The sequence below is a fragment of the Nelumbo nucifera genome, chromosome 6 (assembly GCF_055504915.1).
Source record: "Nelumbo nucifera cultivar China Antique chromosome 6, China Antique-T2T, whole genome shotgun sequence".
Taxonomy (NCBI): Eukaryota; Viridiplantae; Streptophyta; class Magnoliopsida; order Proteales; family Nelumbonaceae; genus Nelumbo; species Nelumbo nucifera.
The window spans coordinates 66,293,357-66,307,133 of NC_142654.1; the positions used below are offsets into that span (position 1 = coordinate 66,293,357).

At 35.1% G+C, this 13,777-nt stretch overlaps 1 protein-coding gene and 1 long non-coding RNA gene across 7 annotated transcripts; one reads left to right on the plus strand and one right to left on the minus strand.

Annotated features, from left to right (window-relative positions):
- On the minus strand, window positions 1–1,108 carry LOC104606839 (uncharacterized). Its single transcript, XM_010272233.3, has one exon. It carries the CDS (start codon window positions 894–896, stop codon window positions 435–437), a length of 462 nt encoding a protein of 153 aa, XP_010270535.1. The 5' UTR covers window positions 897–1,108; the 3' UTR covers window positions 1–434.
- A 1,909-nt stretch (window positions 1,109–3,017) lies between these two features.
- Window positions 3,018–10,973, plus strand: LOC104606840 (uncharacterized). Of its 6 annotated transcripts, XR_736841.3 has the most exons (6): window positions 3,025–3,768; window positions 7,510–7,575; window positions 8,835–9,259; window positions 9,610–9,774; window positions 10,255–10,487; window positions 10,615–10,944. It is a non-coding gene; the product is annotated as an uncharacterized LOC104606840 (long non-coding RNA). The 6 variants fall into 6 exon arrangements; XR_016077911.1 differs by having other exon boundaries at window positions 3,023–3,768; window positions 8,835–9,774; window positions 10,250–10,487; XR_016077910.1 differs by having other exon boundaries at window positions 3,024–3,768; window positions 7,342–7,575; window positions 8,835–9,774.
- The last annotated feature ends 2,804 nt before the right edge of the window (window positions 10,974–13,777 follow it).

Here is a 13,777-nt window from a genome sequence, read left to right on the forward strand (position 1 = left end):
ACAAGAATATCACTTTCCATGAGAATTCCTAACAGGAATATCACAAGTTGTGATTCACAATTCAACATTATTTCATTTACACATCTTGTTCAGAAAACCAAAAAAAAAACATTAATCTAAGACTAATTAAAATATAATAATAACCACCTTTGTTCCCAAACCAGCACCCCCTCTCTGTCAAGAAGAATGCTTTCTCAGTTTACCAAATACATATCTTACAAACCCATTTATATTTATAGAAGGAACTTACTTACCACCCAACAAAATTCCACATATAATTAATAAATAAAATACAAAATAAAGAGAGAATTTGACCGAATTTGATCTTGATTATTTAACCAGCTTCTCGCTTCCCATGATTGAAATGTTATATGCTTATTTCTTTTCAGTGGGATTTGCCAACTTATCAGTAAGTGATGGAGTGGTGCTGGTGACTACATATTTGAGTTATAGGGTAAACCTGCAGCATTGTTGGAGCCCACGAGCCTTGTGAACTCGGATCTCACCTTATAGAAGACATGTCTCCAGGTGCCTTTGTTGTGGCAACCCAGCATTGCCGATTCTTCTTCATTCATCTCCAGATCTTTAGCGAATGCGGGTTTTCTTGATATGATCCAACCCCATCCCCAGTCCCACCATTTCCTCACGGAATTGCCGGCGGACTCTCCGATGGAGGACATGGATTTTGATCGGGCAAAGCTCCAGGAAGCGGCATGAGTGGATATGGGCTGAATTGCGAGTACTGAGAGAGAGGAGAGTCGTCGACGCAATCCTTGTTCACGTCCAGCATTGGGGCTTGTATGAGACACTACTGGGAGGGACTCGTAGTCGTCGGTAGGTATGGAGGGGAAGAAACTTGGCTTCTTAATGCTCTCGAAGAAGGAACTCATGCTCATGCCTCAGCTCGTTTCTGCTATGCTGGAGAAGAAGAAAGAGAAAGGGATCAGAGAAGAGATGATAGTAAGAGAGAGATGTTGTGTTGGTTGTAGTCTTATTGGTTTTCTGGTTGAACATAGAATAGAATTATGATGGATGATAAGGGTGAAGGGGTAAAAAGGCCATAAGGGGGCCTGTTCTATTTACGTAGTCTTCGGTTTGGGTTGTACACACAAACACCGTTTTTATTATGGAGGAGACCCGTGATGGTGGCTCATCCACATGAAGAGCTAGCTGTCTTCTGTCGGTAGAGTAATGTGGATGCCTTTCATTCTCTCTCTCTCTGAAAAACCCATTTTTTCTCTTTCCCAACCACATTGGCCATTTGGCTGAACTGTTGATTCCCTCTGCCGACTGCCGACAACAATGGTAAAATAAATAAAAAACAAAGGAGTGCTAATATTACTGATTTCAGTCGGGAACTAAGTGGGGAGGGTGGGTCAGGATGAAGATGATGACCAAGGCTTAACTAAGCACCTTATATAATTGAGGAGGAATACTAAGCTTATTCATGAAAATTCTTCTCTTGTTTCTCTCAAAATTGTATTTTTTTTTAAATGAATAAGTGGACTGCAATCCACCTCAGAAATCTGAAATTACAGCCTTTTCTAATTTACTAGTAGTCCCCTATAAATCTCATCCTGTTCATGAATTTAACATCAATCTACAGGTAGGATTCATCTGACCTATACGGTAGGGTCAGATTTTTGAGATGGACTGAACTATAAAAACCCAAAAAAAAAAAAAATTAACGTAAAAAACTTTTAATAGGTTATAATTTGTATGGGTGCATGCCATTCTTCTAAATAAAATGGGGTATTTAATTATATTAATGTTCTAAATCAAATAAACACGGCCTAAATGCTTCAAGCTAGAGTGATGGCCCTTTCTAAGGGCTGAAGCTTTGGTTAATCAAATATGGGCTATCTGGATTTTGATTAATCTTGTTTATATGCTGTCTGGGGTGGGGGTGGGGGTGGGGCCTACCTCACAAGTCCAAAAGCCCTCGCAAATGGAGATTGAAGCGCAGCAGCTTTCGATTGTCTGAATGTGGGGTCCACGTGCACAACTTATAAGCCATGCTTCTAAGCTTCTTCGAACGGCTCATTTGATGTACCTCTTCACGGATACTTCACTTCTTAGGTAGAGGGGTAAATTGGGCCGTGTTAGACCGGCCCATGCAAAAGGTGGGCCGTTATGGGCCATGCCACCCTCCTCGGTGGGAATTTTGGGGGTTGGCCTGGGCCCATGGGACGGGCCGGGTTGCAGGCCATGCCGTGGGCTTGGACTGGGCTACAGGATTCTAAATAAAATTGTAAAATTAAAATATTTAACTTTCCTTTGAATTTTGGGAATTGAGAACTATTTAAAAAATTAAGAAATGAGAAATCTAAGTTATCTAACACATAAATGAAAAAAAAATACTTAACTAAATTGAAATAAGAATGATGGAATAACAAATTGAAAGAAAATAGGAATTTTATTTCATTTACATTTGAACGGTACAAATTACAAATACAATGATTGGATCATTGGATACTTGGATGAATGATATATGAAAATGGAATAAATTAATAAAATATAAAAAATACAATATGGTTACAAAATTACATTGTTAAAAAATTAAAAAAATATCAAATAAATTAAATAAAATTAAAAAAGTTTACAATAATTTGAAAAAATAAAAAATTCTATACAATTAGTCAAATTCATGAATCATCATTCATGACTTTTATCATCTGCTTCAGGTAAAATATCTGGTGTAATATCATGCCCTCCATTGTCTTATAATCTATCTCTTACATCTAGCCAATCCTTAAAGTAGATACACGTCGTCTATGCACTAGAAAAAAAAATGGCTTAGACCGGCGGTTTTCTTCCGACGGCTTTATCTAGTGTCGGAAAAGATAGGCAAATTCGAACAAAAGATGACCCGTTTAGGAACCGGCGGTCAAATTTTAATTAAAACAGGGATCATATAACACACCACGCATCCCGGCGTTTTTTTATTGACAAATAAAATTAAAAATAATAAAAATTGAGATATAATTTTAGGGGTCCCGCCAAAACGGTTAAGTTGCGCCAAGAGAGGGGGGTTAATGTCAAACGACGAATCCCTCGCTAAAAAAATGTTGGGTTCCATGAATCTCGTTGCCATTACCTTCTTCGTTTCTTTGAGAATATGCATCTTTCTTCAATTCCTCCACCAATTCGCCAACTGATGGTGGCTCAGTTGGTAGGTTCTCTGACTCGTCGGAGTAATAACTTGGGATCAAGACTCGTCAGAGTAGTGACCTGGGATCAAATCCCGCTGCCACCAGGGGTTGGGGGGTTAAGGGAAAGGGGATGGGCTACCCCTCTTGTGTAGCTCCATGAAGCGAAAAAAAAAATTCCTCCACCAATTCAGATAACTAAATCCCTAATCTCATGCCATTATCTTCTTGCTTCTTCGAGCCTATATATCCTTTTCTCTTGACCGATTCAGAGAACTACTTCGTGTCTTTCATTCTCAATGCTAGAACTGTGAAGCGATTCGGAGAACTATAAAGCGAGGAAGCGATTCGGAGAACTATGAAGCGAGGAATAGTTGAAGCCCCGAACATAGAGGTTGATTTGAATTCTAGATCGATTGAGAGAGGTCGATTTGAATGCTCGACCGATTCAAAGAGGTCGATTTGAAGCAATGAACTTGTGAATACCCCACCGTTTTGAAGATTTGAAGCCAGAGTTTGCAGTGTACACAGAGAGTTCAATTGAATACCCACCGTTTTGAAGATTTGAAGCCAGAGAGTTTGCGGTGAAGACAGAGAGTTCAACTGAGCTTCATTCCTGGTACTCCATTTCCGCTACTCAATTTGAATTTCTGTCTATTGATGCTTGTGTGAATTGAATACATGTGCTTATTTATTTGGATAATTAAGGTTATTTAACCCATAATAGTGTGCTTATTTATTTGGATAATTAAGGTTATTTAACCCATAATAGTAAATGTGGATTCTAGAACCCCTGTATATATTAGTATCTTACTTTCATGAAGCCGTGTTTTAGATATGTTTTTGAAATTTATCTTGACTTTAAGAATGTATGTTTAGAAATGCATTGCAAAATATTTATTATTAAATAGAGATAGAGCTTAAGAGTTGCACTTTCACCTTTCATTTAATTAAAATAGGGATTGATGGCAAAAAGCTACTTAATGCAACTCATTTATTTCTTTGCCCTACAAGTCCAGCTTTTACTTTTAGTGCGATGACTTACCATGTTTGTATTATGAGTTTTCTCAGAATTGCATAGACTTAGGAGTTGGTCTGGACCAGTTTCGAAATGTTGTTATATAACTTACAAGATTTTAAGCTGGAAAGCTTAAATTGTTTTAATTGTATAACTGTATGTCCTAATCTGCATCAACCAACATGGTGATCGATCAATACATTCACAGTCCTATCTGCTAAAGATAGATGACCAAACACAATATAAGAGGAAAAAAATGGCAAGCACCAAGAACCAGCCTACCAATATGCCTAAGTCTAGCATAGTTTAAACCTAGAAGCATGGTGGTGATACTCTAGAACCTATCTATAAAATGAAAGAATGCCATGCATATAAAATTGGCCAGAGAACTGATAAATATGCAAGAAAAAAGAAAAAAGAAAAAAACAGAAGTTTGAAGCCAATATTCAAAAGTTTGAATAGATTTACATGCAAGGAGACACTTTACTGGTGTTCATAATTACCTGACAAAATCTCTTTAGACTCCTTTGAGCAACCGATGAGTATACTTCGGTAAAGTAGTAGAAAACTGTCACGGAAAGTTCTAACTCCATTCAAGAGATCATTTCACTTGTTCCAAAAACATATAAAAATCAGTCATAAGCTAAGTAAAAAAATACTGAATTGATAAATAATACTGATATATAAACAAAGAAATCAATGTATTCTTCCAAAATTGTTGTCCTACTACAAGGTGACTTTAGTGTGCCATTAGATCTAACAGATGGGTTGGGTTCAAGTAGGATCAATGGAGGGACAGATTAGGGTGAAGGTAAATCTGTACCAAAGCCAACCCATTGACATCCCCAGTCAAGCCAAATCTGAGTTAAACCAGAGTGCCAGACAAACCCAACCAAGACTTAACTCAACCCTGAGTAGTACTAAAGTTGAAGAGTTAGCATCTTGGGTTTGGTATCCTTAGGTTTGGGTTGATCATAAACCTTAACTAACTCATCCAATTTGAACTCACGTCCTCTGCACCGCCAGCCAATAGCAATCTGACACACCATCTTGAAAAATTACTTTAATTTTGAAATGGAAAAGTACAGACTGGCATAGCAAATTTCTATTGGTATGATGCAGAAAATTTTCTGCACCAATGGTGCAGAGGATTTGAGTTCATCCAATTTGCACTACCAAATAACCAAATAAAACTAGATGCACCATTAGAAGTTTCACCCTAGGGCAGAACTCAACAGATCATATCACCTTTATAACCAATTATTTATTTATGTATTTTTTTGTAAAAATTGTTGGTCTATATAATATACAAATCATATTCCAGAAAATGATAACTCAAAAGTCAAAATATTTATAAAAAGTGTATGTGCAAAGAAATAGCCTCACCCAAGGCCTCATTTGACTTGGTGTCTTTTCAACTTCAATCTGAGTTGGTTGTACTGGATGTTTTCAAGCCAAAGCTCATATGTGGTTTTGAGAGTCTGGACCAGAGCTAAACCACTTCACATTGCATCTCATGTCTTTCAGCCCAATGGAATCCTACCTACTATGGCAAGATCAGTCAAACAAAATAGGCCCATGAAGCAAACCTGTTCTCTTCGTTATTGAATATGATAAAAGAATATTATGTACATGAACCTTGGCTTTCACCATCTACCACTACTATTACTTCAACTATAGTTTTCTTCCCCCCCTTACATTCATTCCCTGATAACCCCTTGTTTTGCAAATGAATCAGCCATATAGCTTGCTGATCTCAGTACCCAAATAACTGAAACAACCAACTCCCTTGCTAATTGCTTGAGTTCTCTTAATACGTATCTTTATTGCCATATCATTCTTCAGACAGATAGCCTACTAGAGTCATGGAATCTCTTTCCAGCACAATGTTCCTCTTCTTAAACCTTTTTATCTAACTTTAGTCCATGAAGTATGGCTATCAATTCTGCTCTAGTAGAGCTCACGACACCAATAAGACCTGAGAATATTCCTATGAAAGTTAACCTGCTCTAGTATGGCTGTCAATTATCCTCTTGCACATCCTTTGTTCTTTTAATGAAAGTTAACCTTTTCTCTCTAAAAAAAAACAGTTTGCACATATTTACCAGTACATATCATTAGAATAAAAAACATCATCTTGGGAGAATGAAATGATTAGTTGCCATATCACTGCATTGCCAACACTTTTTTCCATAAAGTTTCCAATATACAACTTTTACTTTGCGGATGATGGAGGGAAAAAACCAGAGATACAAGGTATTCCAGAAGATATGCTTTTTCTGGAGGAATAAAAGTGATGTAGATTTATTTCAGTGAGCATCGAATAAAAGTAAAAAAATAAGAAACTAGAGAGGAGAGTGTAAAAGAATGTCATTAAAAAGAATACTCCAAATTCTGAGTAGAATTTGTGAGCCTAATTTCTCTCAATCCAGCCATTGGACTGAGTTGAGCTTTGGGTATGTTTTAAAGAAGGATTCCTCAAAATTTCAGGAAGATTAAATCAGGAGAGGACCTTAATTAAATCAAGATTCAGTTTATGGAATAATGAACTGTCATATTGGTCAACAGAAAAGTCAAAATGTTTGACTAATGGATCCACAGTTTGCCTTGCCCAAGGGTGTGTTATTGTTGGTTTAACTTTTATCTTTGGTTAAGATGTGCTAGTGCTGGTGGGATAAGAAGCTCATATTAACTTGTAAGGGATCTCCCTCACTTGAGGGATTCTTTTTACCAGTTGTCAGAAGGTACACTTCTCTGATAGGCCCATGTCATCTAGTAACAATTATGATTGTTTTAGTTTGAACTTAAATAAAGTACTTATTTATTGCTAGTGCGACTTTGGCAATGTTATGCATTGATTTTGACTTGGTATACTTCATATTTGCTTGTTGACAAAGTTATCTCTGGTGGAAATATGTATTATTTTCTTATGCTTTTATACTTAAATAAATGATAATCTTTATATATTTAGTGGAACCAAATTAGTGTTCTGCTGGTATTTTTCACTTATTTTATTTTTTGATGAGTTGCTGTTGATATTTTTTGTGCTCAGTGTTCTGCTTTAGTATATGACTACAATATTGTGTATCTTACAAAAGTCACAAATTTATCTTCAAGGAAAATGCAGTCATCAATGCTATTATAATTGGAATATGCCCATCCTTTGTGATGCAGGACTAATCTTAATAATGATTGTTAGGGGTCAGATTTACAGGTTGTTGGATTGGTTATTTTTGGCAAGTATAACAATAAGAATTATAATAATGACAGAAATGAAAGTGTCTTGCTCGGAAATTATGACTATTCGAACTGTTCTTATGACTATTCAAATTGTTCTCTCAGTTTCTGATAAAGATTATAACCATCGCCATCTTCTCAAGAGTCCAAAGCTCCGGTGGCACACTTCAGGTATACTCTGTTATGCCCTTCCCACCTCCCCTGAAGGCAAAATTTCTGGACCAGATTTCCTTGCAAGTTGAGAAAGGTGAATTAAATTAAATACTGATTGATCGTATCTAAGATTAACAGGAGCTTGTGTAATTCAAGTTTTAGCACAAGCTGTTTTCTACAGCTTTTCCTGTGAGTTTAATTGTGGTGTATTAGGAACTGCTATAGTGATTTGTTAGTAATATACTTGCCTGCTAGATTTGTTGTATACATTTCGTTCTTTTTCATACTTCCTGCCCCATTTCTGTCCAAACCCTACTTTCTATACTTCCTATTTCATTTTCTTATTTAACTTGGTCCCCTCAAAAGAAAATCCCTGCCTCATTTTCTTATTTAACTTGATATTGGTATGCCGGCAATTTGGAGAGTTGGGGTTCTTCTCTTTAGAATGAGTTTGATCAAATTATCCAAATAATTCAAAAAATAGGAAAATAATTGATAAAGAAAATGAAGAAAGTATGATTACAAAGGATATGCTAAAAGTATTCTAACAATTGAAGATGGCTTCATAACAGAGCTTTCAAAGATACTTAATTCCTTTCTAGAACACTCAGACCTAGCTTAAACTGAAAGTAGAATATGGGTGGAGCTAATGTGTGCCAAAACTTTGACATAAAGGAGGCATTTAATGATGACTCATAGGGGAGAGGCGTGTTAGTTGATCTCTTATGTCTGCATGCTTCTTCTATAATCTCATTTAGAAAATCCTTGAGAAAGTATATCTCAACAGTCCAGGTTTAATCTAGGCCTTGACATCTTTTTGAAAATTTGTTTTGTAATAAGATTCTTCAACATGAGTTGAGTTATTCCCCCTTTGTTGTTTATTCTTTCACCTTTTGGTCAGACTTGAAAAGGTGAGGACTTGCTCAGTGATACCTGTCCTTTCTAACTTTTTTTCTAGGAGAAAAAGTAAATCACTATCATTCCTTTGCTTTTAATGCTTTTTCCAGGGAGGAAATGTCTCTTAGATGAGAGATTAATAGCTTTTCCAATAAAACAAAAACCAACTAGTAAAGAAGTTTTACTTTTCTTTTACTTAAAGAAAACCAACTAAGATATGACATGGGGCACTATACCTTTTTCTTTGAGTGCAGAGTATGTGTCAAAAAATTGCACGGTGCCTTAGAATTGTTGCAACTCAAATTTTATTCAAGCATATATTGAATTCTTAGACATGTATAGAGCTTTAATGAATGCTAGTTAAATTGGTCTTGAAACAGGTTGCGAGTTGTCCCTCTATTTGAAACTGTGAAGGACTTGAGAGGGGCTGGTTCAGTGATCGGGAAGTTGTTATCCATTGATTGGTACCGGGATCATGTAATAAAAAACCATAATAGACACCAAGAGGTATGTACTACATTAAGAAAGGCATAGTGATTCTGTTTGTCAAGTCCTGGCCGCTTTACTGCTGCTTGGGAACTGTACAAAGCTCAAGGGGATGTTGTAGCTGCCTGCAATGAATATGGAATTAAAGTTACATTGTTTCATGGGCATGGTGGGAGTATTGGTCGTGGTGGTGGCCCTACCTGTCTTGCCATACAATCTCAGCCTCCTGGTTCTGTGATGTAAATTTGACTAGTTCAAGACTTCCTATTGTTTTTGATTCTTCTTTGTTGCCAATAAAACTTGACACAACCCATAGACGGTAGGTGTTGTGTAGTCCTTAATTTTCAAGTAGTTAGGGAATTACCATTCCACGTATCTATTTGTTTGGATGCAAAATTTTCTTTCTTTTCTTTGAGCTTATTAGTTTTATTTTGAGTACATGAATGAAATGTTCTTATACTATGCTCAACAAGAGAAGAAAAAGATCAAATTCTTTACTTATCACATAGGATGTCTTAGCCCATTATTTTCTATTACCTCACCATCTTCAACACCTAGTATCCATATCTGTTACCAATGTGAGTGTATGTTTAAGCTGATGAGTTATCAAAAATCACTTCCATCTTTTATGTCTTGGAGTAACTTGGCTGTTTGTTTGTAAACTGGCAGGGAACGCTTTGCTCAACAGAACAAGGTGAGATGGTAGTCAAATTAAAATAGAAGTACACAAGAAGGGGTTAAAGTGACCTTGTATGGCTTGAAGTTGAGTGGCTGAACACTTTGTTATATCAAGCTTGCAGTCATGCGAAGTCCCATGGGGATCAGCAATACCAGGTGCCAAAATATTCTTTACCTATAATAAAAAATAAGCAGTAGAAATGAACACTTATATACCCACACTATATAAATTTACATCCCAATAATCAAGTGAAATGGGATTCATTAAAACCAGCAAATTGGCATGGGAAGCATATCAAACAATGATATATCAGATCATATTGAATGTACTATTGCTGAATGAATGTAGTTCATGTAATTAGGTAGACAACTGGGCCGGCCGGGATGGAGAACCTCACCTGATAAGAATCATAGGCTGCATTCAATATAAAAAGTGGTGTGGTGATCTGTGGTGCCACATTTTGGGGGAAAAAGCATTGTGGTTTTGTTCAGATGTATTAGAAAAATTGAAACTCGATCTAGCTGGTGAATATAAAGTTGGGAAAATAAGACATATAATTAACAAAAATGAACAAGTGCAGTAAGAATAATTATAAGCATATACTTACCAAACCCGGATTGCCTTTGGAAGTGCAGGATGCAAGCAAATTCTTTGCTGATTGCTATGAAAGAATAACAAGCATGCAGTAAGAATATACAAGTAAACATTAAAAGAGGAACCCCATATATAGTTGATGGACAATTATATTGTGTATCTCCACATCAATGTCAGATCTCACGACCACAGCTTCACAGCTGCATACATCTTCAAGGCAATGTTTTAAAAAGTGCTGGAGGCTCTCCATGCGACATGCTAATTAATGAAACAGGTGGAGGCATACAGGAGATACATAGATATTGTGCTTTACACAGGAGGCTTACAGCTTCCAATTGTAGTTGCACTTATTGCCTCATTTTTCTGATCTAAGGTGGTATTGCTTGCTTTTGGTCATGCAGGTTAAGACCATATTTCTCCCTACAGAGAAGCCTATGACATCAGAGGCATGTGCTCCACTGATTGCATTCTCATCAAACTCAACTCAGATCAGATGATTGCCTTGAAACGTTCCAATTATTCCAGCAAGATGAACAATCTGAGGAAGGTTGTATAAGCCAAAGATCGGGGAAAGAAGGCAGTAGCAGTCAGAGATCAAAGGAACAATAAATTGTCATAGATCAATAAATTGTATTTGAACAATTTGTTTTCGATATTATAATGATCAATCTTTATATTAATAGATTGAGTGTTACATTTAAACTTTTATTTAAGTTGTTTAACTTTTCATATATCAATTTGCAAGAGTGTATTATGTATTATAGTGGTGGATCAATAAAGTGTGGATATAAAAAAATGTTGAAAATAATATATTATAAAAAACATATATATTGATCAAAGCCGGCGGTCATCTAATCGCCAGTTTAGCTATACATAAGGCTTAAATGGTGACTTAGATATGGTCTAAGCTGACGGTTTAGGCCGCCACTAAAAGGAGGACAATTTTTTGCAAAACTTAAACCGGCGGTCCAGACTGCTCGTTGAAGGAGCAGGCCAGTTTTTGACAAAACTAAAGCCGGTGGTTCTAACTGCTGCCTAAAAGAGTATGGCTTTTATTACCAAAACCTACATTGGCGGTCCTTGATGTCTACGCCGGTGCTTTACACTGTTGGCACACATGTAAATTGAAAATCATGCCACCGGTCTGCTTTTACTTGTACCGGCGGTTTGTAATGTTGGTATTTATAATATATTTAAAATTTATTTATTTATTTTTTTACTTTATCGGCGGTTTATGACTGCTAGTGTAATAAAGGATAAGCCAGCAATTCTGACAAATTGTCGACAATACTTAATTTAAGAGCCCAAATTGATGCCACCTAGGCCGGTGGTTTTGTACAGATTTGTTGGCGGTCATGATTTTCCCCGATGGTGGCTATACCGGGAAAGAAAGACCGCCGGTAGTTCGCCAGCAGGTTAATGCTGGCGGTCATGTAGTTTATGACCTGTTTTTTTTTTCCTTTTTTTTTTTTCTTTTTTTGTAGTGATGCTTTCATCGTTCATGCAACTTCTTTTGTCATCGAGCACCCTGGTACCTGCCCTAAAACAAGACTCCGATGGAATTGTAGACATCGGAGGAGTTAGTAGATCGCGTGCCATGGTAGCGAGAATTGGATAATTTTTCGAATGTTCACTCCAATAGGCTAAAATATCAAAATTATTTGATCATTCACCTAAATTAGAAAATTTTGCTTGTAAATAAAAATTAAGTTCAGTAAATGAACTTGTTGTAGAACTAGCAAATTTCTGCCTTCTACTTATTAAATAAAAAAGTTTTTCTCTTCTACTATTGAGCTCAAGGTCAGAAGTAGAAGAAGATGATGTACAAGTTGTAGGAATATTTCCTACAATTTCATATTCATACAAATGTACATTTCAAATAATAAATTATTAATTTCTTCTTTTTTATTTCCTATATCAATATTCATATTTTCACAATATGATTCAAGTAAAATATATAAACCATCTTTCCTAATCCTAGGATCTAATATTGTAGCTAAACAATAAAGGGGAGAAATGTTCTCCCAATATTTTTTAAATTTATTTTACATTATTTCAAAAATACATTGAAATTGTGGATTATTTCTATATTTTGCAAAACAATCACTAATTACCATTAATTGATAAGGTAAATTACAACTAATTGGATAATAAATTCTAGCTAATTCATTAGTTGCATCATATAAATGTTTTAAAAAATCTCTTATACAGACTGCCATTTCCGAATCTTCCTCAAATATCATATCATTAGCATTTTTGAATTATAAAAATCAGAAAGAAAGTGTTTATGAGATATACAACTTTCTAACATAGTATAGGTAGAATTCCACCTATGCTTTACATCTAATATAAAATGTTTATATTTTAAACCATAATTTTGACATAAATATTTAAATTCTTGTTTTCTTGCCCCTGAACTTTATATATATATATACAATACAATTTCTAATTTTTGAAATATGAGTAGAAATAATATTCAAGGCATCTTGAATACATAAATTTAAGATGTGACATGCACATCTAATATGAAATAATTTACCATTTAAGCATTGTCTTAATTGAGATTTTAAAATATTTATTGTAGAACCATTATTGCTTGCATTATCAAAACAAAGAGAAAATAATTATTTTCTATAAACATGCGAATTATTTAAAATACTTGCAACAATAGCTGAGCCACTATGTGGCCATTCAAGAAAATTCTTTTATTCAAAAGTCAATTTTCATCAATAAAATGACCGGTAACACAAATATAACTAATATTAAATTTGGATGTCCAAATATTCGAAGTAATTGGAACTTTAGAATTAAGATTTTCTAACAAAGAAATTAAATTTTGCTTATATGAATAAAAAAAATTTTAAAGCATAAGTTCTTATAGTATTCCTAGAAACTTTTTTGTATTGTGGGTTTACAGAACTACCTAACCGTTTTTCTAGCTTTGGATATTCAACTAATATAAATGGTTGTTCTGCATGTATACTATACTTAGCAAGTTCTTGTCTCATTTTTCTTGTGAATATTTAAATGGTTGTTCTGCATGTATAATATACTATACTTAGCAAGTTCTGCATGTATAAAAGTACCAACTAATATAAATGGTTGTTCTGCATGTATAATATAAAAGTACTATACTTAGCAACTAATATAAATTGGTTTTTAGAAAAGCCGATTATTTTTTTTTTAATTCTAAAATGATAAAAATTAATCTAATTCGACTTACCCAGATTGCCGGTTCAAAATCCCAACTTGATTTCAACGGTTGAAGCCTTTCAATGTCTAAGCCTCCCAAATTGAGATACTTGAGCTGGTTGAGCAAGCCATCTTCTTGTTAAAAGTTGAAACTTCAATAAAGTTGAGACTTGAGAATTGGAGAATGCAGAATCAAACAATCAGTTAATCAGAATTACTCAAATTGCAAAGAATTGAGAATGTTGAATTAGTGTGATGAGAATGGTGGAGGATAGGGCTACTTATAGGAATTGAACATAATTCAATTGTCCAAAATACCCAAAAAACTAGTTGTTATTTAGTTGTTGGGATGGGTATTTTGGTCATTATAAA